Below are 27,625 nucleotides of genomic sequence, written 5' to 3' on the forward strand. Positions count from 1 at the left end.
TTTAAACCCTTTGAAAAATGTCCATCCTATTTTTTCATATTTTTACATAATGCTGGATAAATCCACAACTTAGCATGCACCGTGTACTGTTGAAATCTATATGCACTTTTCAATATATTTAGGTTGTGATGTCATGTATTCGTAGAGAAAAGAAAATCTAATGGAAGAAATATAATTGTACCTTTTTATCACATTGGGGGTGGGGGGTGTGTGTGTGTGTGTGTGTGTGTAAGGGAGCAGGGACCTGGATTTTGGAAAGGGGGCTATTAACACAATTGGCCCATTGTTTGGGGGAGAAAAGGAGGGTGATATTTGTCACTGCACAGTGCACATACATACTCTTACGGGCTGGAAAAAAGCCTATTATTTTCCCTTTCAAACCTTGTCCCTGTGTGATACCGGTAATAAATAGCGTCTCATATTGCACTATGTTGAGTTCCATCGATCCATGCCGGAAAACAATGGATTGATTGATCATTAAAATAAACATGCTCTAAAAATGCACGCTATACCCTATCTGACCACTTAACGCCTGCTCTGGTCTCCCTCATGGGAAGGTAGTAAGTACCCTTCCATCACAGAGTGTTCACACTCCAGCCAGTGCTCAGCCACCGGCTATAATCCGTCTCAGGGCAGTGCTGCTGGGAGCTAAGTAGGTTTTTGAATCAAGTATTGTACTTCCGTAAAATATTTCAGTTTTTTGCCAGGTGCTTGAAAAGCGCCTGGACTACATTTGCTACTACCTATAGTAGTGACCGTAGTGGAGACATTTTCATGATTGGCTGCCTCGTCTCTAGGCCGCCTTTAAGCCAATGGGATACTTACCCATAAAACCCATAGTCTGAACGGCATAACCCATACTCTGAACTCCGCAACGTGAAGCCGTATTGGCTGCATGCTCTGAACGCCGCAACGTGAAGCTGTGAGCTGAGGCAGAGGCTGTGGCACACAAACTGATTATACTGTTGTTCATAAACTAGAGCTTTCTGCAAATGTATGTGTTGTGCACATACATTTAGAGGGGCAGGTGCTCAAGTGAAAAGCTTTTTATCAATAATTGATCAATGTCCCCATGGTCCACCTACTGTACAAACAAAAAACTAAACAAAACTTTTATTTTCTTTCACAAGGGCACATTGCCAAAAGGGCAGGGGGTGCTCTAGCCCCCTAAAAAAATATAGCCAATCTACATGCTCACAATCCGTCAAGATTTTTGATACATTTAGAATATCATGCATAAAAACTTTTATTTGTGATACTTAAATTATATTTTGATACCAATACTTTTTGAAAACTATTTTGAAGGAAGGAACAGGCTACTAAAGCAACAACAAATCATACTACATCCCTGTTTAACACAGAACACTGCCATCTCCCTGATGGCAGCATAGCTGGCGAACACGTGCACAAGCTTCAAAAAGGGGCCGTTGCATTTGTCTAAAAGCCCTGTGGTGTTTTTTCAGAGTGTCAGCAGAGACGGAGCCATTATTGAATTCAGACCTCACTGCCCTCTGAAGTTATGCTGGCCTGTTTTGTTGGCAATAAGGTGTCTCATTTTCTAATGCACCAATAACCTTCTGCCTGCCAATACGGCCTGCCTGCCACCGCGAAATGGCTGCGGATTCTATCCCGGGGAGTTTTTTTTTTTTTTTTTTCTAGGTCAGGACTCTCTGTCTCTTCCTCTCTGCCATAAATAATGTATCGAGCTGCCAGGAAAACTACAGAGGAAATGAATGTATTCCCATTTAGCTATCAGAATAATTACCACACAGGCCAGGGCGTTCCGTTTCCTGGGAGACTCGCCGGGCACGCGACCTGTTCTTCCCACCAATGAAAGTGTCGTGAGGCGGCAGCTATAGAGCTGCCAACTCTCACACTGAGTCACGCACACATGCACACGCTGTCATGCACACACGCTGTCACGCTCACACGCTGCCACACTCACACGCTCAAAAGCTCCCACCACGACTCTCTCACACTTGCATGCTCACACGCTCTCGCGCTCTCTCTCTCACACACACACACCTCATATATTTCACGCTGTCACCTTGAAAGAACCTACCTACCTTTTAATAATGAATGTCAAGTCACTATCGGGCAAAAAGCTTGTATGTCCATTTTTATTCTTAAGTGAATATACCTTTCATTTAAGCAACTAGACCGGTGCCCGGCTGTAGAGCACCGAGTCGGTAACAATGGAAGTTGGAGGTGCATGCCGCACACGTTTGCAATACCCATTGTACCTGTGTCAGAGTACCCATTTCACCCATCTGTCTGTGTCCCTTTTATGCCCATATATGGAGACCCCACTGTCAGGTGTCATCAAGTTCAAAAGGTGGACGTGGATTGGACATGTCTGCAGAATGGACCCAAGTGCCATCCCAAGGGTAGCTATATGAGGTGGACACCACCTGGGAAAAGGAAGAGAGGCAGGCCCAAAGAGACCTGGAGATGATCTGTGGAGAGAGAAATGAAGGAGTTGGGGTGGACCTGGGGCCAACTGCAACATTGGGCGGAAGACAGACTACATTGGCGTTCGTTGGTGAAGACCTTATGTGCTACCTAGCACGAAGAGGATTAAGTAAGTAAGTATGGAGATTTCTGTATCTGTCCCTCTGTGTCCCTTTATGGAGTTCTGTGTCAGGCATGCCCAAATATGAAGTGTTGTGATGTCAGGCCAGCTCCTATATGGAGCAGACGTACACACGTACATATTGAGTTCTGTGTCAGGCATGCCCAAATATGGAGTGTTGTGATGTCAGAACAGGCCAGCTCCATATATGGAGCCTGGGCAGGGGCCCTGTCAAGAGCCCGGGCAGAAGTCCATTAATGGCGTCAAAGTCGTACGATTTGTCACACACATTACCGCAGTGAAATTTGTTCTCCGCATTTGTCTCTTGGAGCAGTGAGCTGCAGCCATGCCACGCTCGGGGAATCATTTGATTAGTTGATTTGACCCCAATCCAACCCATTGATGCTGAGTGCCAAGCAGGGAGACATTTTTAAAAACCCTCTCGTGGCCTGGGCCATGGCTCAGTGGTCCAGGCACCTTGGCTGGTAACCCAGTCTGGCAGTGTGCCGCGGGTTCGACTCAGGATCGCGACGGCCTTTACTGCATGTCTTCCCCTGCATCTCTCTCCCCATTTCCTGTCAGCCTACTGTCTGTCCCTCCATAAGAAATAAAGCGAAAGCCACAAAAAACATTTAAAAACCCTCTCGTGTAATATTGTAAATTTGTAATTATACAGTTATCCTTAAAAAACAAAACACGTCAACTCAATTTCATCATAACTAAGATATTCGCTACTGTTCTCTGGGAGAACAGTGCAGCTGATTTTTATGTTTTGATTAGGTGTGCCATCATGCTCGTTTGAAGCATGTCTAGATAGCTATTTCAACCAGATTGCTTCCTCAAAATGACCTGTTGTATAATGTACAAGAGAAGAGTGGCATGTTAAAGTAGCAAACATGTGTTTTGTATAAATAATTACTACATTGGATCCATTGGAACACATCAGTGGTGGAGAACGCATTCACATTCATTACTTAGGTAATCAATAATGCAATGTAAAACTACTCAATTTCAAGTAAAGTCCGTAATCCCTTTTTTTTTTACTTGAGTAAAAGTACAAAATATACTACCAAAATATATAAGTATATAAAAGTACAAAATTAAAGTATGCCTACTCGTTTCCACCATGCAGGGCCGTGCACTAATGGGGCAGGTGCCAAACCCCACAGAAAAGGGAGCTGATTAGGTAGGTCTTTTTTTACATCAATGTTTTACGTAAATGTACTTAGCTACTTTCCACCAGGGCTGTGCAGAGAGCGCTGATCTTTTTTGTAGGTGGTCCCTTGTGCCATTTCACTTCAGAAATGTAGTCCTACATTGATCATTGGATGTCCAAGATGTGCAAGATGTGCAAGATTTTCCACAATAACTTGGTCATGGGACAGTAAAATAAGCAATAGGCCTACGTTCTCATCTTCATTTTTTTTTCGGGGGAGGGGGCACTTTGAGACAGCTAGGCATATGCACAAGTACTGTGCGTAGGGCAAAACACCGATGGGGGCAACAAAATGTGGCAAAGTGCCAAGCTGATCCCCCTCTGCACGTGCCTGCTTTCCACCACTGGAACACAGGGTTCTTTTCTTCCCCATTTCCTGAAAAGTAACCCGACAGTGGCGACGTACACCTAGTACCTCTGGAAGCTGGCTATAGTCCTGGAAGGAAGCCGTGCCAGACAGAACACAACCTACTGGTGGAAAACAGTGTGCATCTTCAGATGAAAAAACGATGTCCTTCAATGGCCCGTCAGCAATTTGTGCCTGCTGGTGCCAAATCCTGATTAAAATGCTGGAGATTATAATCGGCCCTGTGACGCACCATACCGCCTGTTTCACACCTCTTAACAAGTATGTACAATGAACAACGTTATTCTTGGAAAATGATTTATATGGCTGCAGTTTTGTTCTGTTTTGTCATGAGAGCAAGCCCTTAACAATATGGCCAGTGTAGGACACGGTTATAGGCAACTCATTTGTCCTCGGTCCAATATGTCCAGTTGTCTTGCCTTTAAGGCAATTCTAAGCAATGTTGGTATTTCTGTCCGCTTTAGAAAAGCCTGCAACTACTTTATTGTCATCCTGTGTACATGTGCTTTTGTTTTGAAGAAATCAGTATATAATGAGAGTCACTTCCTGTGAGCACCATCTTTGATGCAGCAGTGCAGAGAGTAAACACACACTGTTCAGAGCTGTAAGCCTAAGAAAAGAAAACATCTACCAACTTGGAAGCCTTTGAGAGGCAATGCTGTAAGTTGCAGTTGATGTTAGATATGCTAACTTTCTGTACAATTTTGTGTGTTTATTTTGTATTTGGAAACGTTTTTGACAAATGTTTACTGTTGTCTGCAGAACATAACATAGCCTAGCCTAGCCTCAGGTGTATGTCATCCTACTAATCAACACTGATGAGTGTATGTGGTTTAGCTAGTGTATGTATGATTGTTAATTACCTGGGTTTATTTAGTTGTGAAATGATTGGAATGCTGTCAATTAAGAACAACTCTGAATGTATTGTTTTATTATTTTTTGCAGTTTTCACCGCTTTGTCATGAAGTAAACAGTCAATTCCACCTTCAACTCTGTCTTCATTGGCTGCGGTTTATCTTGATGTTAAGTGGCAGTCCCATACACTGCCATAGAACATTACACCAGTACTCCGGACTGCGTGGTGTTGCGAAAGGTGTTTGACCTTTTTTAAAGTCAGTTTAGAGTTTAAATTGAAGTTAAAAAAAGGCCAAATTAGATTATCTCAATTTAAATGAACATAAGACTGTTTTCATCCCCAGTGGCGCAGGGCTAGAGTGACTGGTAGAATGGCCAGATGGGAACTACACGGAACTACGAGGACTACGAGAACTACGAGGTTCCCAGTTCGAACCCGGGCTCTCCAGAGTTGGTGTCAAAGTGTCCTTAAGCAAGACTCTGAACCCCTAATTGCTCCTGATGTGCAGGTTGGTGCTTTGCATGGTTTCCTCCACTGTCGGTGTGTGAAGGGTGAATGTTATGCACAATCTATGTAAAGTGCTTTTGATATGCAGTGCACCATTTACCATTATGCCTTCTGCTCTCCTGCACTGTCACTAATAAACTTTCTTTAGGTGTGGATAGTTTCTCTATTTGGACATAATAGCATACGTATATGTGAGTCGTTGGTCTCATGGGTTTGCCCATGCATAAACTGAGTGACAAATCGAGTGGCAAAGTGAGTTTAACGTAATTTAACGTCAATTAATGCAATCAAATAGGACTTTTCTGTTTGGATGTATGGTCTTTCAAGGCCAGAAAGGCAGTTTTGGCCTGCAGGCCGCCTGTTGCCTACCGCTGATGTAGGAGAAGATCTTGATAGAAGAGTGCCCCTACTGGTGGTGACCCAGGGGAATAGCAGCTGGTTTACTTTAATTAAGCACCAGGCTGCATGCAGGCAAAATGCCAGAAAGAGAAAAGGTTTTTAATTGCAGGAAGTATGAATAGACAAAAATGCCACTTTTTGGTTTATCTGCTGATTCATACATGGTTTTGTTTGATTCCCTCTTTTGGTTTTGATAGTCAATCATTATTAACACACGTACGTACGCATGCATGCACTTTTCAGAAAATATCAATAAAATAGTGAAAATAGCAGCTCTAAAAGCTCACCGCGTGTTGCATTGTGAATGTTGTGAGCTTGTAGATCTGCACTGTTTGAATTCATATGTGCTTTTTAATCTTCCTATAAATGTAAAAAGTACAATATTTTTCTTTGAAATGTAGTGTATCCAAAAATAAAAGTACTGTAAAAAGAAAAAAGTAAATGTAGCCTACTTTGTTACTGTCCACCACTGCTGAAAATACAGCTCTGGATATTAGTAACTATAATGAGCAGTGGTGGAAAAAATACTCCAATGTTCTACTTAAGTAAAAGTATCAATACGCATTATAGAAATACTCTTTTACAAGTAAAAGTCTGGAATTAAAATTTGACTTGAGTAAAAGTACTAAAGTATTGTTATCAAAATGTACTCATTATGCAGAATGTCCCATTTCACACATTTTCAAATGTATACAAATCTTTTGAACTATCGCTAGCTACGTATATGTTAAGCTAGTGACACCAGGAGTCATAGTCAAATGCATTTCCTTGGCCAGAGTGGATTTAATCAAATCAAACTGCTGTCTAAAAGTAAACGTAATCGTTATGATATAATTATTTATTCATGCCGGTGGAAATGACTCACTCGGGTCACAAAGATTAATGTGGAATCGGCGTGTGCATACTGTAGTTATGCAAAGAGACTGTCGGTTGTCTCTGCATGGTCGCCAGCCAAATATGATTAATGACCAGATGTCTACCTTCACCGCTGGTGTCCAGATAATAATGTGGGCTTCATTTATCATCGGCAGACATTTTTAAGCATTATGTTATACTTTACCTATTGAAAAATAGATAGATCTACTGTAGATCTGCTATTTTTGTTTTTTTTATTGTGAAAATGTGGCGCACATCTTTGAATATATTCTTTCAGAGCGAACATTTTTTTACTCAAATCTTTGCTTTTGGGGGGTGCCTGGAACAAACTGTTAATCTAGGCTAAAAATATTTTTTTCCCCTTACACTACGGCTCCCCATTGTTATGACCACCTTGTCTTGTGGTTTTAAGACTTGAGGCCGGTTCTAAACAAATGTCTCTTCTATGTCAGTGGTTCAAACCTTTTCACGTCAAAGACCCCCACAATTATCTGTATTTGGCCCCCGACCCGCATCTCAACATATTTTGTTCCAAATACTGTACAACAGTATAAAATATGTATTCATGTATACGCAGAATATGAACAGGAGGGACTGTAATGTCAGTTATTTTCAATGTACTTTGAAATGTGTCATATAATCCCATATGGGATGGGCCAAAGTGGCATGACACGGAAATAAATATTTCATTCATTCATTCACTAGTTGAGAATTACTTGTTATTTTGATGCTCCATGACAGAAAAAGTGAGGGAGTGGTCAGATGTTTATACCAAAAGCAGAACGAGGTTTTTAAAGCTTGTCAACTAAATATGTTTTATTCCTACAATTCCCAGAATGCATTTAACAGTGCAAGCACTGGCCTCCTGACACGCCCACACAGATATGGCCACCTTATCAACCTGATTCACATTGACTGGAGTCACCATGAACACAGAGGAGGATATTGGGCGACATCACGACCTCCACTGAGGGTGGCGTCTACAAGGAAGTAAGATTTGACACCACCAGGGTCAACTTTTCAGTGCATTTAGAGACACAGAAGACTGTTCAGAGTTATGGTGACTGTTTAAAGGTGATATGTAAGTGATGTTTTGCTAAAATGTACAATTTGTACTGTATGCATTTTGCAGACACTCTTATTCCTCTTACAAGTTAAATAACTCAATATTCCCAAAAAGAATCAATGCTAGTATAGACTAGAGTCTAGTATAGCCTACTAGCTCCAGTCAAGTAAGAAAAATACCTAAAATATTAAGTATAGGCCTACAGTACTACTTTACTTTCCACCACTGACTATATTGACACACTGCACAGTATACTGCATGAACTGAAGCCTTTCGGTGTGTGTGTGTGTGTGTGTGTGTGTGTGTGTGTGTCAAACTGGAAACACACTTTGTTTGTCATTGTCCATTATGCACATGAACTTGAGGGAGGGTCACGCGAATAGCAGAGGAAATGTGATATGTGTTGTTGACGAGGCATTTCACTGCAGGATTCACTGATGTTCACACGTTTTGGTTTTTGCATATAATCATGGAAAATCTCTAAAGGCTTTGCTCAGTAGCCTATAATTTTAAGGACAAAATCTCCAAGCTTTATTTGCGGCTAAAACTGTGTGTAAAGGAAACAATGGGGCTGCCCGTTAGTTAGATGGCCCATTATGCTAGACTAGGCTATTTTACTGTGCACAGTAGCTAAACTTATATCATTAATGATACATAATTGTGCCCCATAGTTGAAAATTACTTCAATCGGATTTTCCCTCCGACGGAAGAGCAGAATACATGCCAAACGTCTTTGTGCACCCACAGTTACATAATGTTTATACGTTCAACATATGTCAAGAAATAAAATAATAATACATTAATTATGAATCATTTGATGGTTTAGGGCGAAAATACATGTCTGATCCTGTGCGATATCACAAACCATGCAGGCCTCTCGAGGTCATCTGGGGAAGGTCTGTTTTATGTCCCTAGATGGAAAACTACTGCAGGGATGTATGTCGCATGTCTATTAGAACAGACTACTGCAGGGAGCCGCTCGCATGTCTATTAGAACAAACTACTGCAGGGAGCCGCTCGCATGTCTATTAGAACAAACTACTGCAGGGAGGCGCTCGCATGTCTATTAGAAACAAACTACTGCAGGGAGCCACTCGCATGTCTTTTTAGAACAAACTACTGCAGGGAGCCGCTCGCATGTCCTTTAGAACAAACTACTGCAGGGAACTGCTCGCATGTCTATTAGAACAAACTACTGCAGGGAACTGCTCGCATGTCTATTAGAACAAACTACTGCAGGGAACTGCTCGCATGTCTATTAGAACAAACTACTGCAGGGAGCCACTTGCATGTCTTTTAGAACAAACTACTGCAGGGAGCCGCTCGCATGTCTTTTAGAACAAACTACTGCAGGGAGCCGCTCGCATGTCTTTTAGAAACAAACTACTGCATGGAGCCGCTCGCATGTCTTTTAGAACAAACTACTGCAGGAGCTGACAAACTACTGCAGGGAGCCGCTCCCTTTTAAATCACAGCTACAAGTCTGTTTGTTGCTGCCTCTTATTGAGAGCTTTTCAACCCTTTTCATGTCATGGTCCATTATTTATTCAGCATTTAAGCCACAGACCACCATTTGATGACTAATTTGCCCTTTTTTACTATTTTAAAAACCTGTCTTGATGTAGATCGGCTAGTTAAACTCTTTTTAAATCTTTTTCAAAATAGTAAAAAATGGCAAATAAGTTTAGGGATAAGGGTGGCGCAAGATGGAGGCCTAGATGCCTGTTGGAGCCTCTACAGAGGTGGCCGTTGGGCACTGCATGGCCTACTTGGAACGATGCAAGTTGGAAATGCATGCCCCACCCAGATATTATGTGGGTTTCATGTTATGCTCTCAAGAGTAAGGATCTATAAGGGTCCATTTGGTTACCAACTCTCTCATTTAGGTTTAACTGGGGACTACCTGGAACCCCCTCAAGGACCACTGGTTGAAAACTTTAAAATTATTTTACTCTCTGAATTTAAATGTCCTATCATAACGTTTTCCCTCTGTATAATGTTACGGTATATTTAATATTGCTACATATTGTTGCTGAAATACAGATCAACTTGCTTGCCTTGCCCTGCCTTACAAAACACATGTCATCAACAGTACAACATTGTGCAAACGCAAACAAATGTGATTGCCATAAATGTGAGCCCACGCACAAAACTCCATCTCTGCCAGTGTCCATCAGACAGTGTTATTGTCCATGATTCCATAAGTCCATCGTCTCAGTGTCAGTCAGACACCAACGCTGATTTAATTTTAGGCCATGAACATGGACATGGTTGCACGCTATGCTTTCTAGCTGTAAATATCAATTATATTTTTATGCTGCACTAAAAATGTTCGCTATTTAATTGCTCTTGCCTCCGTTTTCGTTGCAGATTTATATTCCTGTTATTAATGTAGACACTGCATAATCGTAGCCTACTTCATGAGGTGTAAGTATAGTAGATTGTGATGATGAGGCTGATGTCTGCCTAAAAGGCTGAAAGGGATAGTTCATCCCCAAAATTACTTTTTGTCTATCGATTACTCACCCCATGAGTGTAGTGTTGTAGTACTCGAGTCCTTGACTCATCTAGAGGCCTGTCTCGAGTACACATTTTCATTTTCTCTGTCTCGTCTCGGTCTCAACCTTAATTCGACTCTGTCTTTACTCAGTTTCAGGCCAAGGGACTCAGGGCTCCTCAACCACGAGTCACTACAATGCAATGAAATAATTTGATTATATTCATATTATGAGGAGCCCATTCAAATTAAAATGATAAGAGAGTTGTCTGGTGCTTATAGACAGCTATCTTGTTAAGTAACGGACACACATACCCAGTGGTCAGTGGTCCCTCATTGCCCGGTAGAGTCACTGACACACACATACCCAGTGGTCAGTGGTCCCTCATTGCCCAGTGGAGTACACTGACACACACATACCCAGTGGTCAGTGGTCCCTCATTGCCCGGTGGAGTCACCGACACACACATACCCAGTGGTCAGTGGTCCCTCATTGCCCGGTAGAGTCAATGACACACACATGGTCAGTGGTCCCTCATTGCCCGGTAGAGTCACTGACACACACATACCCAGTGGTCAGTGGTCCCTCATTGCCCAGTGGAGTACACCGACACACACATACCCAGTGGTCAGTGGTCCCTCATTGCCCGGTAGAGTCACTGACACACACATACCCAGTGGTCAGTGGTCCCTCATTGCCCGGTGGAGTCACTGACACACACATACCCAGTGGTCAGTGGTCCCTCATTGCCCGGTGGAGTCACTGACACACACATACCCAGTGGTCAGTGGTCCCTCATTGCCCGGTGGAGTCACTGACACACACATACCCAGCCGATACATACCCGGTATTGACCTTATACCAATTTTGAAACATACTTTAGTTACGTCATCGAGAACAGTGGTTTCTCATTGGCTGGTGGAATGTACCGACATACATACCCAGGCAGTCGCTGTTCTTGGTCCCTGATTGGCTGAGCGATGCCACCGACATACGCAGCCAATTACAGTACTTGCGCAAGTAATTCAGTCTCTCTCTTAGAGTGAAATTTAGAATATATATTTATTGAGCATAGATATATGAAGCATGGCGTCAGGGCTCTGTCCCTATTCATTCCCTGTAACATTAACATTTTTGTTACATTTTAAGCCAAGTAAAATTACAGGGAATGAATAAGACCCCAGGGGATCTAGAAACAAAGCCTGTATACAGGTGGATGCTGGGGAGGCGCTGGGATTTGCAAAAACTTCATGAGCAGCAGCGAGTGAGGCAGGGAGACAGCAGCAGCACACAATCTACAAGCGGGAGAGAAGCCAGGAAAGAGCAGGTAGGCAGATAAGTTTAAATAGCCGCTCTGATCAGGTAAAGAGTGCATGAGACTAGTCACCTGATCAGGTAGGCGCTCACGAGTTGCCTGCCTGAACTAGCTCATTAATTGCGATGAAAACTATTTACTATGAAAACTTGCATTTCCCGTCAGTCCGTCCGTCAGTCGGTATGTCAGTCAGTCCGTCAGCCCACTCTATATGGTCAAGCATCGTGACATCACGTCTAGTCACCCACGTCTCCATATATGGTCACGCATCGTGACATCACGTCTCCATGCAGTATATGGTCACACATCGTGACATCCATGGCCAATGAACCCTGGCCATACTTGTTTTTGCATTCTTCGGTCCAAGTTGATCGCATGCCAAAGGGACAGCACTCTGCCGTAACTCAAGCGGATGCGTGCACTCGCCGATCTGCCCCAGCAGTGCGACCTCCACGCTCTCACGGAGGAGACTGCCGATGAGCGGCGCCGCCGTCTGGCCAGGGAACGCCAGCGGCGCCCCTGACAGAGTGTCACGGAGGATGCAGTTATTGGTTAATGTTTAATATTAGTATGTTGTGAAATAACGACTTCTAACTTGTAGCTTGTCCTCAACTCAAACTGCCCACATTCCAGCAGTTGCTGGAGTCAAACAGATAAGAGAGTGGAATATGACAACATGCGGGGGTAACAAAGACTGCTCCACTGCCTGCAAGAACCTGCAGGCAGGCCATGTCATGAACACCACAAGATGTGGGCTTCCTCTGCCTTGTGTATGTATACGTGACTAAAAACCCACGGAATACTAGAAAGATGGACAATGCCGTCGCGAGTCTGCGCAGGCTGAGCAGAGAGCAAGCAGGCTTGTGCGTGTGCGTGTGCGCGTGCACGATATTGAGTTTCATGTGTCTTTGATGCGTTTTAAGTTCCATGCACTGATCCTGATAATTGTGTCCTATAGAACCCTGGTTTCCTATCCTTCCTGGATCAGGGCCCTTGTGATATTTGGGAAGCATCCAGGACACCACCCATGGGCCGGTTCCACGTCGGATCAATGGGTACGTGGTGTACCCTTATTTATTGCTACCACTTTTTAATATTAATGCTGTATTATGATTATGATTAACGATTTCTGCCGGAACCACTGCTATATAATATGGTATGTGTTCACATCATCATCATCATCATCATGGTCAACATCCGCGCAGCACACGGGGGGGGTATGCATCTGAGACAATGGCTGCGGGCCCCCAGGGACGGATCGTATGTCTGCTTTCCTAGCTGTCCTCCCCTGACAAAAAAAACACACACACCCTTTTCAGCATGATCAATGGAGAGAGAGAGAGAGAGAGAGAGAGAACAAGCGGGGGAAGGGTGGGGGGTGGGGGGGGGCACAGGCAGCCTGCTCGCCGGTGATTGGCTTGCCATTCCACTCTAATTGGATCAAGTGGGGACTTGCTTAGCTTTGTGCTTTGTGTCGAGAGTCGAGACCGGAGAGCAAGCCAGACAGATACAGACTGCATGCGGACAGAGAGAGAGAGAGAGAGAGAGAGAGAGAGCATGAGTCATGAATAAGCGAGGGTAAGACAGATTGAGAGAGGAAGCAAATGATCGTCCTTAGGAGGGGTGTGTGCGTGAGAGAGAGAGAGAGAGAGAGAGAGTGTGTGGTGAGAGTGTGTGAGCGAGAGAGGTGAAGTGCAACGGTAGTATCCGCCTCACTTTGTCCTTCAGCGCAGCTGGAAATGTCCCTTCGGTGAAGGGTAGGTGCCTGCTGTGCGCGTCGGAAGGAAGAGGAGAGGAGAGAGGCAGCCGCATGCCGCATCCCGTCCAGCATGTGGCTGCTGCATGCTGCCACTGCAGTGCAGCGCTCCATGCTCTGCCAGCCAGCGCTGCTGCCTCCACGCTGAGTCCACCATGCCGCTGACGACCTGAAAGATGGAGACCGCATGCAGCGCCACTAGTAACAGTAGTACGTGACGCCCTGCGAGCAGCAGCCAGCCGGACCCCGGGACGATTCGTTGCGATGCCTTAAATTAAAGTACTCGGAAACACTTCTATAGATCCGCCTCCCCCCTTACCCTCACCCCAAACCCCCCCCCTCCACCTTCCTCCGACCCCCCTTCCCTCCTCCCCAACCGTCCCCCCCTTCCTCCTCCTCTGACGAGAAAGCAGAAGGATGACTCAGGGACTAGAGGACTCCTCTGCAGTGTCGACGCCCCCCTCGTCGCCGCCGTCCCCCTACCCCAGCCTGGGCCTCGACTTCCACTACGGACGCTCCCCCGAGGAAGAGACGGAAGCGCCGAAGCCGCCTCCGCCCTCCTCGGAGGAGGAGGGAGACGCAGAGTCCTTCTACGGCAGCGAGAGCCCCGAGGAGAAGCGGCATGCCCCCCCAGGGGGGACAGACGGCGTCGGACTCGCAGAGGAAGAGGACTGCGGAGACGATGACGACGATGAGGCCGATAGAGCGCCGGCGGGGCCGCTGGGCATGGCGTGCTGCTGGGCCGGGGCGGCCGCCGCCACGACGTGCTGTGTGTGTGTGGAGATGGCGCCGGCGAGCGGCTGCCTGCGCTCGGAGAAGCTGTGCATCCTGCCCATTGTGGCCTGCCTGCTCAGCCTGGCGCTCTGCACCGCCGGCCTCAAGTGGGTGTTCGTGGACAAGATCTTCGAGTACGACCCGCCCACCCACTCGGACCCCAAGCGCATGGGACAGGACCCCATTGTCATCCTAGCCGACCCCACGCACGGGCTTGGTGGCGCCGTGGCTTTTCACAACACCTCTGCTTCCCCCGCCGGCGGTGGTGCTGGTGGTGGTCCGTTAATCCATGCCACAGAGGTCATGACCCCGTCCCCCGTGCTGACTAACCCGGCCACGCAGTCTGGGAAGGTCGCCCCTCCCCCTAAGCGGACCCCCTACTACCCCCAGACTACTGAGGAAACTAACGACATAGTCGTCAATACAATATGTAAGTACTCAACCATTTCAATTAACCACTTAAAGCCTTCAGACACCGGACTGTTGCTTGGAGCACCTTTTCTTCCCCATCTACAGTACACCAAATCTCTTTGACAAAAACAGCCCATTTTTGGCTAATGTTCTCCACAGAATATGGGTGCCGGGGCTTAAGTGGGAAAGATGAGCTTTGTGGGGGAACTCTGCCAGTGAAATAGTTCTGAGGTGAAGGCTGTGTTGAGCTTACAGGTATTGTTTAAAAAAGGTGGTTGTGCGGATGTGCTTAGACTGTAAACGCTGAGGGAGATATAACACAACACACGTGTTGTGACTTGTAAAGTATTTCACACAACGCCTCTATGACTAAGCCTCCGGAGATTTTTTACTTAAAGGGGCACTGTAATGTTTTTTCCAATATGACCTCTTGGTATACTTGTTTTACTAGGGTTCATGTTCCATTAACCACTTGAACCCCAGCATCCATATTCTGTGGGGGTACGTTAGCCCAGCCCCATGCACAAAACATAGCAGATCTACACGCTCACTGTGTCACAGCACAGCGCATTGTGAGCTTGTTAAGATCAGCTAGTTGGTGTAGAGATAACAAAAAGTGAAGTTGCAACTCAGGACCATCTTGATTAAGAATGGAGGATTTAAGTCAGTGGTTTTCAACCATGGTCCAGGGGACCACTAGTGGTCCTTGAAGGGATTCCAGGTGGTCCCGAGCTAAATGATGGAGAGTTGGTAACCAAATTACCGTAGATCTTTAACTACGTGTAAAATGAAACCAAATGGTCCATTTGGTTTCATATTACGCTTTAAAGAGTAAAATTATTGTTAAACATCCATATGCATTAGTTAATTTACAATAAGAAGAATTGTTATAGATGTCTAGATGTTTGTTGTAGAGGGTTAATATTCCATTAACAGTCACTATGTGTCTCTGAAATGCTGCTGCACCGGACCCCAGTGTAACTGAGGTCAAACCCTACAACTCCCTACTTCCTGCATGGTTTGTAGCCTAAATGCCACCCTTGGGTGTTGGTCGTGACATTGCCCTTCATGTCCGTAGACCGCCAGCCAGGCTCCATGTGTCTGGACCGCAACGTGTCTCATAGGAAATGTATGAAAAGTGGCCCGGAATAGACCGGATGCCCTCTGTTACAGGTTTCTAGATCGTTCTATAGATCAGCAGTGTTGGACGTTCCCCTTTAAGCCGGCCAAGAAACCGCAACATCATTTCAAAGTCACCCCCGGCGACGCCGTGGGTGGCACCACCATGGCATGGAGACATTTACATGAGTCATTTCTGGCAAAACTGATCATTATGAATAATTCAAGCCACCGTATCAAAGAGCCAAAGGAACAGAACAATTAAGAGCACCTTATCGGAGAGACGGCGCTGTCTTTAATAATAGTTGAACTAAATGTATCTTTTGTTTTATCGGCGTGTCAGTGAGAGGAAGGCAGCTAAAACAGGAGCAGAAGTGAGGCCTCCTCCAACATGCCGTCTTCCAGAATATGATATCAAAATCAATACGTGATGCATGGCTTTACTAAAAGTGAAAGCTGCGGTTGCACTGGTGGACTTCCTCTCTAGCCCAGGCTCCATTTCAAGGTCAGTCTGCAGCTGAAAGCTAATTGATCCCCCCCCTCCCCCCCCCCCACGCACACAAACACACACACACACACACACGCATCGCTGACTGCATGGGCCCACAGAGAAAGACAATCCCACTCAGCCAGTCTGTCTGTCTGTCTGTGGTCCACCTTTACAATTAATGACATAGTGGTTATACAAGAGCCCCGTCCATGGGCAGTACGTGATTCTGAACCATTTATTTCAAGGACCCCCACTTTGATCATTTAGCTTTTTCAGCTCCGGGACAGGCGATCCTTCAGTGTTAATGTAACTCTGCACGTGTACAAATGTGCATGTTTGGAGTTACAGAGCCTCAAGGGTTCATTTGGTTCCAAAATATCAGTCATTTCGCTGCATGGGGACCTACAGGAACCCCCTCGAGGATCCCTGCGGGTCTCCGAATGCCAAGTTGAGAACCTCTGCTCCATTGTATCCGCTTGGGTTAACGTTCCATCTTCCAGCCTATATTGCCCTTGAAGAGGTGATGATCAGATTATCAACCTTTTTCATTTCAAGCGCCCCCAGTTTGATATGCATAGAGAGACCCGCATTTCATACCAATTTGGTTGATCATGTCTAAAATGGATTAACCTGATGTGTTTCCAGGGCATAATGTAAGGCCAGTAGACAGGGGTCATCAACATGTACGTACACGGACAAATGTGTCTGTGGCAAAGTCTTGTCTGTGGCGAATTTTAAATGTCAGTCTCCAGATTTTCATAATAATAATATGACACGTATTTACTATGACACAGTGACATATTAGAAGTCCTAGTACTAGTGGTTCTCAAATGTTATATTTGCAAGGACCCCTAAAACTGTGAGAGTGTACAAATTGAACCAAATGGACCCTTATGGGTCCATTTGGTTCCATTTGAACACTCTCTCAGTTACAGACCTGTTATGGTCATTCAGGGCTAGCTCTTTATGTATTTCTGGTAATATTATTGTCGACTCATTTTGTATGTCTGTCGAAGAAACATAGCCAGCATGGAAATGACCCCGGCCTGCAGGTTAAATTGCCAAGGTCATGTTAAACACTAAATGAAGGTAATAGCAGATGAGGGACGTTTTCTTATGTCATTGCAAACTCTTAATCCCAGACGTATATCTTTAATATTATGTGCTGAAGCATCATTGCTATTTTGAGCCTCACCTAATGACAATCTTTAAGCATCATTGCTATTTTGAGCCTCACCTAATGACAATCTTTATTTAATTAAAAACATTGCGTAAATGCATTAAAAGGTCAATTAGGCTATTAAGCCAATAGACAGAATACAGACTGTACCACAATATATGATAAAGGTAACATGCTAAAATGCAGGAAGACTGTACATTGATAATCATCTCCCTTGAATGGAGATTAGATAACTGATGTCAGAGAGAGAGAGAGAGAGAGAGAGATTGGTGGCTGTCAGGTCCTCATTGGCATATTATGGGGTGTCACTTTCAACTGATAACTCAAGAAAAGATGTGCTAAACTGCTGCCAGCTGTGGCCCTGTATTCTCGTCCAAGGGAACAGTATTGGGATATACATATTTTAGGACAGGATATTTCTATTTGTACTGATAGCCTGTCTTTGTCTGGAGTGGGATTTAAGCTGTATATTTGGCCGTGGTGCCAAGCACAAGTGATTCATATAAAGTGTGATTAGACTCAGTCGTCTTTCATACCCTGACCCTGTTTACAATGGCCATTTTGACATCGGTTAATGCACCTGAAGGTAATTAGATTACGTTAATTATGGTTGAGTTTCTGTGGGCTTGCATGAAGCTGCTGACCATGGTGCTGTCCGTAGTGCTGACTGTGGTGTAGACCAGGGGTGGGCAACTTTTATGATGATTTCCACACTCACTCCAGAGGGCCACCATCTATTCTACACTCACTCCAGAGGGCCACCATATATTCCACACTCACTCCAGAGGGCCACCATCTTTTCCACACTCACTCCAGAGGGCCACCATCTTTTCCACACTCACTCCAGAGGGCCACCATCTTTTCCACACTTACTCCAGAGGGCCACATTGCATTGCATTGCAGAAACCAGTCATTCTATGTCACAAAAAAGTAGCAAAAATTGTATTTCTACAAACTCTAAATGTGTCGCAGTGGGGTGCGTTTTGATCTTGTAGAACTTCTATTTTTGCTATATTTGAATTGTAGTCCTGGATTCTTTTTTGCAATTTTTATTTTATTTCAAATGCATTTAATTATACTTATGTTAACTTAATGATCTGAATAATATATTGGTATTTGTATAGTATATTGCTGCTAGCTGGTAGCATAAATGTAGTTAACCTACTTCCACTTTAAGAGAATCGGTTTCCTCCCCGCTGTAGCCTCATGCACACACTCACTGCAACTATTTGCTATCATTAGCATTAGCACACACTGTTTACCTGTTGCCAGAAACGTTTACATGTCGGGAGCGATTACGAGACAAAGTAAAAAATGTCATCCGGACTTTGGATGGCTGACGATCACCAGTCAGCGCTCGTAGATTCCGAGTTATGGAGGTTTGAAAATCCTGCTTTGAACCGAGGTAAATGGAGAGGAGTTGTAACGTCCCATAGCTGGTGGTGACGGAGGCGTTGCATAGCAACCGGATCAACGTTAACACCCCGAACGTCCAGGGTATTTAGGACCATTAAATCAGGACGCCCAACGATTTGCGATGGGCCGTCAAAAACATAATCTTTGGTTAGAATTGGAACCATTGATTTAGATCAAGAGTTATTCACGTTTTAAGATTTTTTATCTCATCCACTAAAATGGAGGGGGACCTCTTTGGATGACGTCCCAATGTACCTGGCTGATAACGTCCCATAGCTGGGGTGTACAAATATATTTATACTTTGCAGTAAAATAATTAAGTGAAGGTGGGGCCACCAGTTGCCCATGGCATGTATGGTGTAGACCATGGTGCTGTACGTGGTGCTGACCATGGTGTAGAGTAGACCATGGTGCTAACCATGTAATCCATGGTGCTAACCATGGTGTAGAGTAGACCATGGTGCTGTCCATGGTGCTAACCATGGTGTAGAGTAGACCATGGTGCTGACCATGGTGTGTAGGCCATGGTGCTGTCCATGGTGCTGACCATGTGTAGAGTAGACTATGATGCTGTCCGTGGTGCTGACCATGGTGTAGACTGTGTCGACTATGGTGCTGTCCGTGGTGCTGACCATGGTGTAGACTGTGTAGACTATGGTGCTGTCCGTGGTGCTGACCATGGTGTAGACTGTGTAGACTATGGTGCTGTCCGTGGTGCTGACCATGGTGTAGAGTAGACTATGGTGCTGTCCGTGGTGCTGACCATGGTGTAGAGTAGACTATGGTGCTGTCCGTGGTGCTGACCATGGTGTAGACTGTGTAGACTATGGTGCTGTCCGTGGTGCTGACCATGGTGTAGAGTAGACTATGGTGCTGTACGTGGTGCTAACCATGTGTAGAGTAGACTATGGTGCTGTCCGTGGTGCTAACCATGTAATCCATCATGGTGCTGTCCGTGGTGCTAACCATGTAATCCATGGTGCTGTCCGTGATGCTAACCATGTGTAGAGTAGACCATGGTGCTGTCCGTGGTGCTAACCATGTAATCCATCATGGTGCTGTCCATGGTGCTAACCATGTAATCCATGGTGCTGTCCGTGGTGCTAACCATGTAATCCATGGTGCTGTCCGTGGTGCTAACCATGTAATCCATGGTGCTGTCCGTGGTGATAACCATGTAATCCATCATGGTGCTGTCCGTGGTGATAAATGGTGTGTAGAGTCTGTAGACTGCGGTTTGATTGAATACTGGCGTTGCTGTCCGTGGTGCCTATATATCATAATAATGTCTGTCTTACAAACCGCTTACGGAGCTAAGTGTGTGGGTGGGTGGCTAGGTGGCTGGGTGGATGCGTCTGAGCACGAAAACACCATAGTTGTTTTTCACCACCTGTGCGCAACCTAACACACACGCACATATTAACTGTATATATGGTGATTTCAGGTGTGCCAGTACAGTACAGTGACAGTACATTACAGTACAGTAGAGGGAACCCCACATGGTAACTCTGTCATTTCTCAACCTTTTCGGACGCGGGGCGGCTGGCCGGAATCGGGCCGGCACCCTGGGTGCGTTCCTGTTGGTCTGGAACACCCACACACGGAGTTGCACCACTCACTTCACACGGGTGTGATTATTTTATATATATCATTTTTATCCCACGATTTTGTAACCCATTTTTCACCCCTGTGTCAATTATCTAATGTGATCCTGGGCTCTACACACCCTCCACCAACCTGGGGAGAGCAACGGACTTGAACTCATGCTTCCTTCATGCATGAGTGTCCAAGTCGCTCCTTTACACCTGACAGGGGGAGTTTCCCTGGTTGGACGTAGCGCGTGGAAGGAACACGTTATTCCAACCATTTTTCACACTTTTAGAGCAATAGATGCCACGACTATATATTTATGTAATATATTTTTACATAAAAAGTCCATTAAATCCATTAAAACATGCTGTGTGATCACATAGATCGACTTTCTTTAATATAAATCTTGATTTCATTCATCGTTTGATTCCCACAGCTGCACGTTCATTCAAACACACTTCAGAGCTACTCCGTTTTTAATCTCATTCAAGATCACATCCAGACAGTGTAATGCTAATTTTGAAAGTAATCAGCACGCTAAAATATATATCTGAAAACATTATGGGTTAGAAATAAGCTACGTAGTAGCAAACATGCTTAGCTGGCCGTCTCTCTCTCACTTGTAAACAAACAGAATCTCAATCATTGCACCCGTGTGCGTCAGAGCTACTAATGTCCCGTAGCCTGAAGGGATGGGGCGCTTTGATTGGTTCAGAAACATACAGGCTTCCATTTCAGACTGAATCGTGACCAAAAACAGTCCGACTTTAAGGCTAATTTTCTAAATGTTTATTTTGGTTGTTTGGTTGTCGCTGTTGTTTTGAGGTCTGAGCCTTTAATTTAAATTCAATATCAAGTGTTTCCAAAATTTGCCATTATCAATGGCCTTTAATGTTTGTTAGGACAATGCTTGTGTTTACACACACCCTCAAAGCTGGACATAGGAGGGGCTAACACCCTTCAAAAATAAAACCTTTCAAGGGTATAGGGCTTTAGAGGTCAGCTCCCAGGTGATATGATGGTTTGTTAGCGATTTTGTAATAACGGTAAAAGCTTTTAATGTTGCAACATGAAGACCAGATTCTGTGGACTGTATACCTTCATCCATTGATCAAAACAGAGCACTGGATCAGGTTATATATAATGTTTGTTTGCTTTTCAAGGAACCTCTTGTCTGTACATAATGGTACTAAATAGGTTTTTTGTAGACTAGCCTACACTGCAAAGTCCTGCATTATGTGAACTCTGAGATTGTATAAATGTATACAGTATATGTGTGTATGCATATTCTAAAAAAATATTATAATTATTTGCATACAGAAAAGTGAAGACGGAAAAGTGAGGATGCAAATTGTGATTGGCCAGAATGAGATGATGTATGATGATGTTTATGTATGAGCGCCCCTCACTTCACACGCGTGTGATTTTTGTGTGTTGGGTGTGCTGTTCTTGATAAATCCTCCACAGTGATGGGGAAATGGCTGTTTTTTGAGGGGCGCTATGTCCAGCTTTGAGGGTTTGTGTAAACACAAACATTGTCCTAATACAAACATGGAAAGCCATTGAGAACGAATGGCCAGTTCCGAGTATTTGTGTAAACACAAACATTTTATAAACACAAACGTTGAAGACAAAGGTGAGGATGCAAATTGTGATTGGCCGGAAGGAGATGATGTATGATGATAAGAGCGCCCCTCACTTCACACAGGTGTGATTTATATTGATTGATTGATTGATTGATTGATTTATTGATTGATTGTTTCATTGATTGATTTATTGATTTGTTCAAAACAAATATAGAATAGAGCCATCTATACCCTACATATAAACGCTGTTTGCCTTTCTAGCATCTGCCCCCCATTTGCTAATTGATTGATTGATTGTCATGTCATCTATACAAATCAACTGATTTGCATTTGTTAATATTCCATTTCCACCCGACTATACAATATCATATTGAATTGACCTTGGCATTTGACCTTTTTAACACAAAACATATTCATGCCTTCTCAATTATTACCGTGACCTTGATTGCGACCTTAATTGTTTTTAATTGTTTATACATTTTAAGATTCTTTCATTGTTTTTATAATTAAGTGTCAATGCACCCAACACATTGTCCCTAAAAATGTGTTAATTTTGACAGCAAATTCTGATTTAGTCTTAGTCTTTTGATTAACAGAGGGTGTTTCGGGTGTTGCAACAAAACAGAACCAGAGCCTGTGTCCAAGTGGCATGCTATCCCAACGGCCTTTGCTGCATGTCATCTCTCTCCCCCAATTTCCTGTCATCTTATTGTACTCCAACCAGTAAGACACCTGAGGGAGAGAAGCGTGCGCTGGCCATATAAATATGGAGCATGTCTTAAGTTTACAGGGTTTGATGAGGTCAGATCAACATATGGAATGTCAGGTCAGCTCCATATATGGAGATCTAAGGGTGGCAGTGGGGGTCTGGGGGAAGTGTCTTGAGTGTACTGTGTGTACAGTAAGACCAGAGGGTTTAAGGTTAAAACATTTTCCCCATCAACCCCCTTGATGTTGGTCTGTGTTGCTTTTTGGCCCCCTTTACTCTTACATGTAGTCATTGTGCCAAATGATTCCGCTCACACACATGTGTGTGTTGTCACTGCTGTTGTATCCTATATGACTCACCTGCCAGTGAGGAGCCCCCAGCGGGAGGACTATAGAGCCTCGGGATCAAGCCTTTTGTAATTAGGGCTATTTCTTTTTTTTAAAGTGGGTTGCGCACATGCTAGTGCTGGACACAAAGTGACAATTACGAAAAGATAAAAGTCAGGATGGCTTTGCTCCTCAGCGTTTGGTTTAACACTATTGTTTTGTTAATTCAAATTAGAGAGAATTAAATACAGAACTATAAAATAAGTGCTCTCTTTGGAGTGCAGGTCTTCACCAGGCTGGGTCGGCCGATCCGGTGCTTCCCAATAAGGTGCTTACTGGGAGAAAAACACAGGAAGTGAATGTTTGCTTCACTTCCTTCACACTTCCTATTCAGTTGTCACAGCCAGTGTTGCCTTGTCTGCTTAATGCTTATTATAAGCGACTTTTGGCTTAATTGTTTTTTCTGTAAATCCGCTTGTATATTGGTATTAGCTGGTTGTGGTTTTTTTGGGCTTGTTTCGGAAGAGTAGTTGCTTATTTGGGCTTGTTTCTAAAGTGTACAGTAGTTGCTTATTTGGGCTTGCTTCCTAATGTTTAAACCAGTGGTTCCTACATGTTTTCACAGCAAACACCCAGCAAACATTATAGGTTCTTAGTTAACAGTGTGTTGTTCTTGCCTACTGTAAATCGTTCTGGATTAATAGTGTCTGCATCTGTCTTCCCCGTCTAAATTTGGAGCTTGACCTTGATGTTAGTTTATTTACTTTTATTGTTACTTTATTTTTGTCTTCTTTTGTCTTTGTTTTAGAATTCATTTTTAATATTCTTGTGAAGATTCTTGCCAGCAGAGCCCATATAGATCCTGACTCTCTCTGACCTGTTCCAAAGACTGTAAATAAAATACACAGAGTAGCAGCTTTTAGCCTTTGGAACAGCCTGTTTCTGAAAGGGCTGCCCATTAGTCCCATGCACATCCCATTATGCCAACATCCCTTTGGGGATACAGTCTGGGTATATAGTTATGGATGATATAGTAAATATCATAATATTTTAGTCGTCTAAATCTACAATTGATTTATCTGACTAAATTGTATTTTGGTTCCAGTGCCGTCAAAGGAGTTGCCAGGTCGTTGTCGTATATGGGCTCGCCTTAGGGACTCCGGCTCCTTCTTTCCTCGGGGCTGACTCCAGAAGCCTCTCCCATGGGTGGGTTGTAGCCACAGGCTGTGGAGATTTGAAGTTCACTTTGATGAGCTGCTAGCCCAGGTTAACGAGCCCCATCTGCCTGGGTTGCTCTTTAATCCATAACTACTGCTTGCCCAAGGCGGACTCCCAGGCCACCTGTCACGATATTTCACATCCCAATAATCAGACAATGTTAGGGTAGGGTGAGAGACTGTTGGAGCAATAGCAGTGGGGAGGGCTGTCGGACTAGTGCCATTGGCACCATTTCTGAATCCATGAAATGAAATCTTAATGTTTGGAAATTTGACCCGTTTTTTCTATGGCTTGATCCCATTTGATCTGTGTGAGCACCTTTTATAGTCACCTTTTTATCTCCTGTGAGTACCTGGTTACTCCTGTTTCTTTCTGACCTTGAAATAGTTGTCCAATCTAATCTAATTACAAAAGTTGTTCCCTACACTCCTTAAAAACCTTAACATGCCTCTTATCCAGTTGAATACTACTGGTAGCCTACTAATGGTACATGTAGTACACTGTTTGTCTGTGCTCCACCTCAGCATCCATCTCCCAGGGGTCTAGCGGCATTGTAATGGGCACAGACGCCCACGTGTTACCGGCTGTTGGCTGATATGGACAATAAGTCACTCCCGACACTACTTTATTTTGATCCTCATCAACAGTATCACAAAACATTACCCACTGTAATCCAAGATTTCTTTCTGGTTGATGGAAAAGGCCTAGGCTGAAGCTCAAAGCTTATTCATGTCTATCCTTACATATACAAGCCGGTTTAACTTAATATCAGTTACAAAGTTCATAGTGAATGAACACCCAAAAATATCACGTATTTGAATCGTAATGAACGAACACTCAGAAATATTCCATATTTCATTCAAGATGTAAGTCCTAACTATGCATCATTTAGCTAGGGACCCCCTGGAACATTCTCAAGGACCCCGGGGGGACCCTGGAAGACTAGAACCCATCTTGCATTTAGTTTTACTGAATATCAGGTGAATACCGCTGGATTGGTCTCGGGGCGACTGTGTCAGCAAGTACAGTATGTATGGACCAGTATGTACATACAGTAAGGTGTAAGGTGGTCCTGACTGTATAGTAACCTTGCTCCCACACTGTCTTCCTACAGTATGTATACCAGTATGTACAGTATGCTAGACATAAGGTGCAAGGTGGTGATGACACTATAGTAACCTTGCCCCCACACTGTGTCTCCATGCAGCTTCCTGCTACCAGCACCACCCGCGCACCCAAGACCTCCAGTCATGTGACCCTATGGTCAGTGGTGGAAAGTAACTAAGTACATTTAGGCAACTTAAGTACAATTTGAGGTATTAGAGTCAAAAATGTAACTTTTACTCCACTACAATAATTTGAAAACTTTAGTTAGAGATTTAAATTTTGATTAGTAACATACATTAACCACTTCAGCGCTATATACATTACGGCTCACAATGCGCCGCGATGAGACGCATTGTGAGCTTGTAGAACGCCTATATTTTTTAAAGATTTTGTACACATTTGTAACCTGAAATGGGACATTCTACAATATGAGTACTTTAACTTTTATTCCTACATTTCGACACCGATATGTTGTACTTTTACTTGAGTATATTTTGAATACAGGACTTTTTGTAATATTTTGTAATGGAGTCCATCTACAAGGGAGTATACATCTACATTGCAGTATTGATACTTTTTACTTAAGTAAAACATTTGAGTACTTTTTTCCACCACTGCCTATGGTGACGATGACACTATGGTGATGACTCTATAATGACCCCCCCCCCCCCCCCCCCTTCTATGCAGCTGCTACCAGCACCACCCCCGCAGCCAAGACCTCCAGTCACGTGACGCGCTGCAGCGACAGCAAGAAGAACTTCTGCGTGAACGGCGGCGAGTGCTTTACGCTCGAAGTCACGCCCGGAAGCACCAAGTTCCTCTGCAGGTATAGGTTTTTAAATAAGCATATAATATCACATCTGGATCCCGACCGTCCGTCTGGGTCGGCTGTCATTACTTGGCCCTTTTGATGACATCAGTATATTGGCGGTTATGCAGCAGAAATGTCTTCAGGCCTCAGATCTACCATTCGGAAATTTAATTTAATAATATTTGGACTGCATGCTGGACAGCTGACAGTAGGCTCTCTTTACTCTTACATTGTTTTATATATATATATATATATATACACACACATATACATATATACATGTATATATACATGCGCACATGTGTATATTTATGCATATATATGCATATATCAGCGGTCCAGGCACCTTGGCGGGTGGTCCGAGTCTGGCAGTGTGCCGCGGGTTCGACTCCCGATCCCGACGGTCTTTACTGCATGTCACTCCCCCATCTCTCTCCCCCATTTCCTGTCAGCCTACTGTCTATCCCTTTATAAAAAAATATATATATATATATATAAAATAAAGGCGAAAGCCGCAAAAAAAAGAAAGAAAATGCTAGTTAAATGTTCTCAAATAGAATAGAATAGTTATAGAATAAAGAGATAGAGGTAGAGGTAGTATGGTTTTCCTGACCTTATTTTCCTTCCATGTGTCTGACGTATACGGCCTGTAGCATATTCGGCCTATTCGACACCCATCGGGTGTCGAATAGGCCCCCCCCCCACAAAAATAGTCGATCTACAAGCTCAGAACACATCACAACGTGAGGCACTATCTATTCAGATAGCTGCAGTATAAAATATGCTTACAGTAGACAGTGGTTGAACAGATTTTGATGGTATATTAAGTAATTTAGCTCGGGACCCCAGCTTGGAACCCTCGCAAGGACTCCTGGGGGTCCCCAGGTCCCCATGTTGAGAACCACCATCCTTCCAAGTAGTTATAACTCTGCATTCTGCATCAGTCGAGTCTCCCTAAATCACTTTATAGAGCTATTAAGACACTTCCCTAAACCGCGTCAGGGAATATGGCTTGGGAGGATGGTGAGAGTGGAGAGACCGGTAAATGGTGTAATATAGCGCTTTTCGAACTGGGAACCTCACGGTTCCCATCCAGGCCGCACTGCCCGACGCACGGATGGTGAGAGAGAGGGGAGACCGATGTTATGTGGGGAAGGATGCATTTTGTTCTGCAGAGATGCTCGAACATTACATCTACTTATGTTTCACCTTGCGTAGAAAAGTCATTTTTCACCGTAACCTTAGTAACGCACTCTCTCACGTGCCTCACATGCACAGTGCACGAGGAGAGGGAAACACACTTGTGTGTGTGTGGTTGTTGCCAGCGGAGCCTCTCTGTGTCCTCTGACTGTCAGATTACTGGAGCCTGAACACACCCAGGCTGGGAATGCAGCAGTGTTGATTCTGTCGACTATGACGAAAACATTTCATCAACTGCCTTTTTTCACTGATGAAAAGGA

General features: G+C 44.2%; 1 protein-coding gene across 1 annotated transcript in view; it reads left to right on the top strand.

The window, feature by feature from the left end:
• Positions 1-13,176: 13,176 nt before the first annotated feature.
• Positions 13,177-27,625, top strand: part of nrg1 (neuregulin 1) — a 29,269-nt gene continuing 14,820 nt past the window's right edge. Inside the window, exons 1-2 of the mRNA XM_080756612.1 lie at positions 13,177-14,632; positions 26,042-26,180. Of these exons, the coding sequence (XP_080612738.1) occupies positions 13,846-14,632; positions 26,042-26,180 (926 nt within the window). The 5' untranslated portion in view covers positions 13,177-13,845. The remainder of the gene's footprint in view (positions 14,633-26,041; positions 26,181-27,625) is intronic.

The sequence above is a fragment of the Protomyctophum bolini genome (genome assembly GCF_963924005.1).
Source record: "Protomyctophum bolini genome assembly, chromosome: 22".
NCBI classification, from domain to species: domain Eukaryota; kingdom Metazoa; phylum Chordata; class Actinopteri; order Myctophiformes; family Myctophidae; genus Protomyctophum; species Protomyctophum bolini.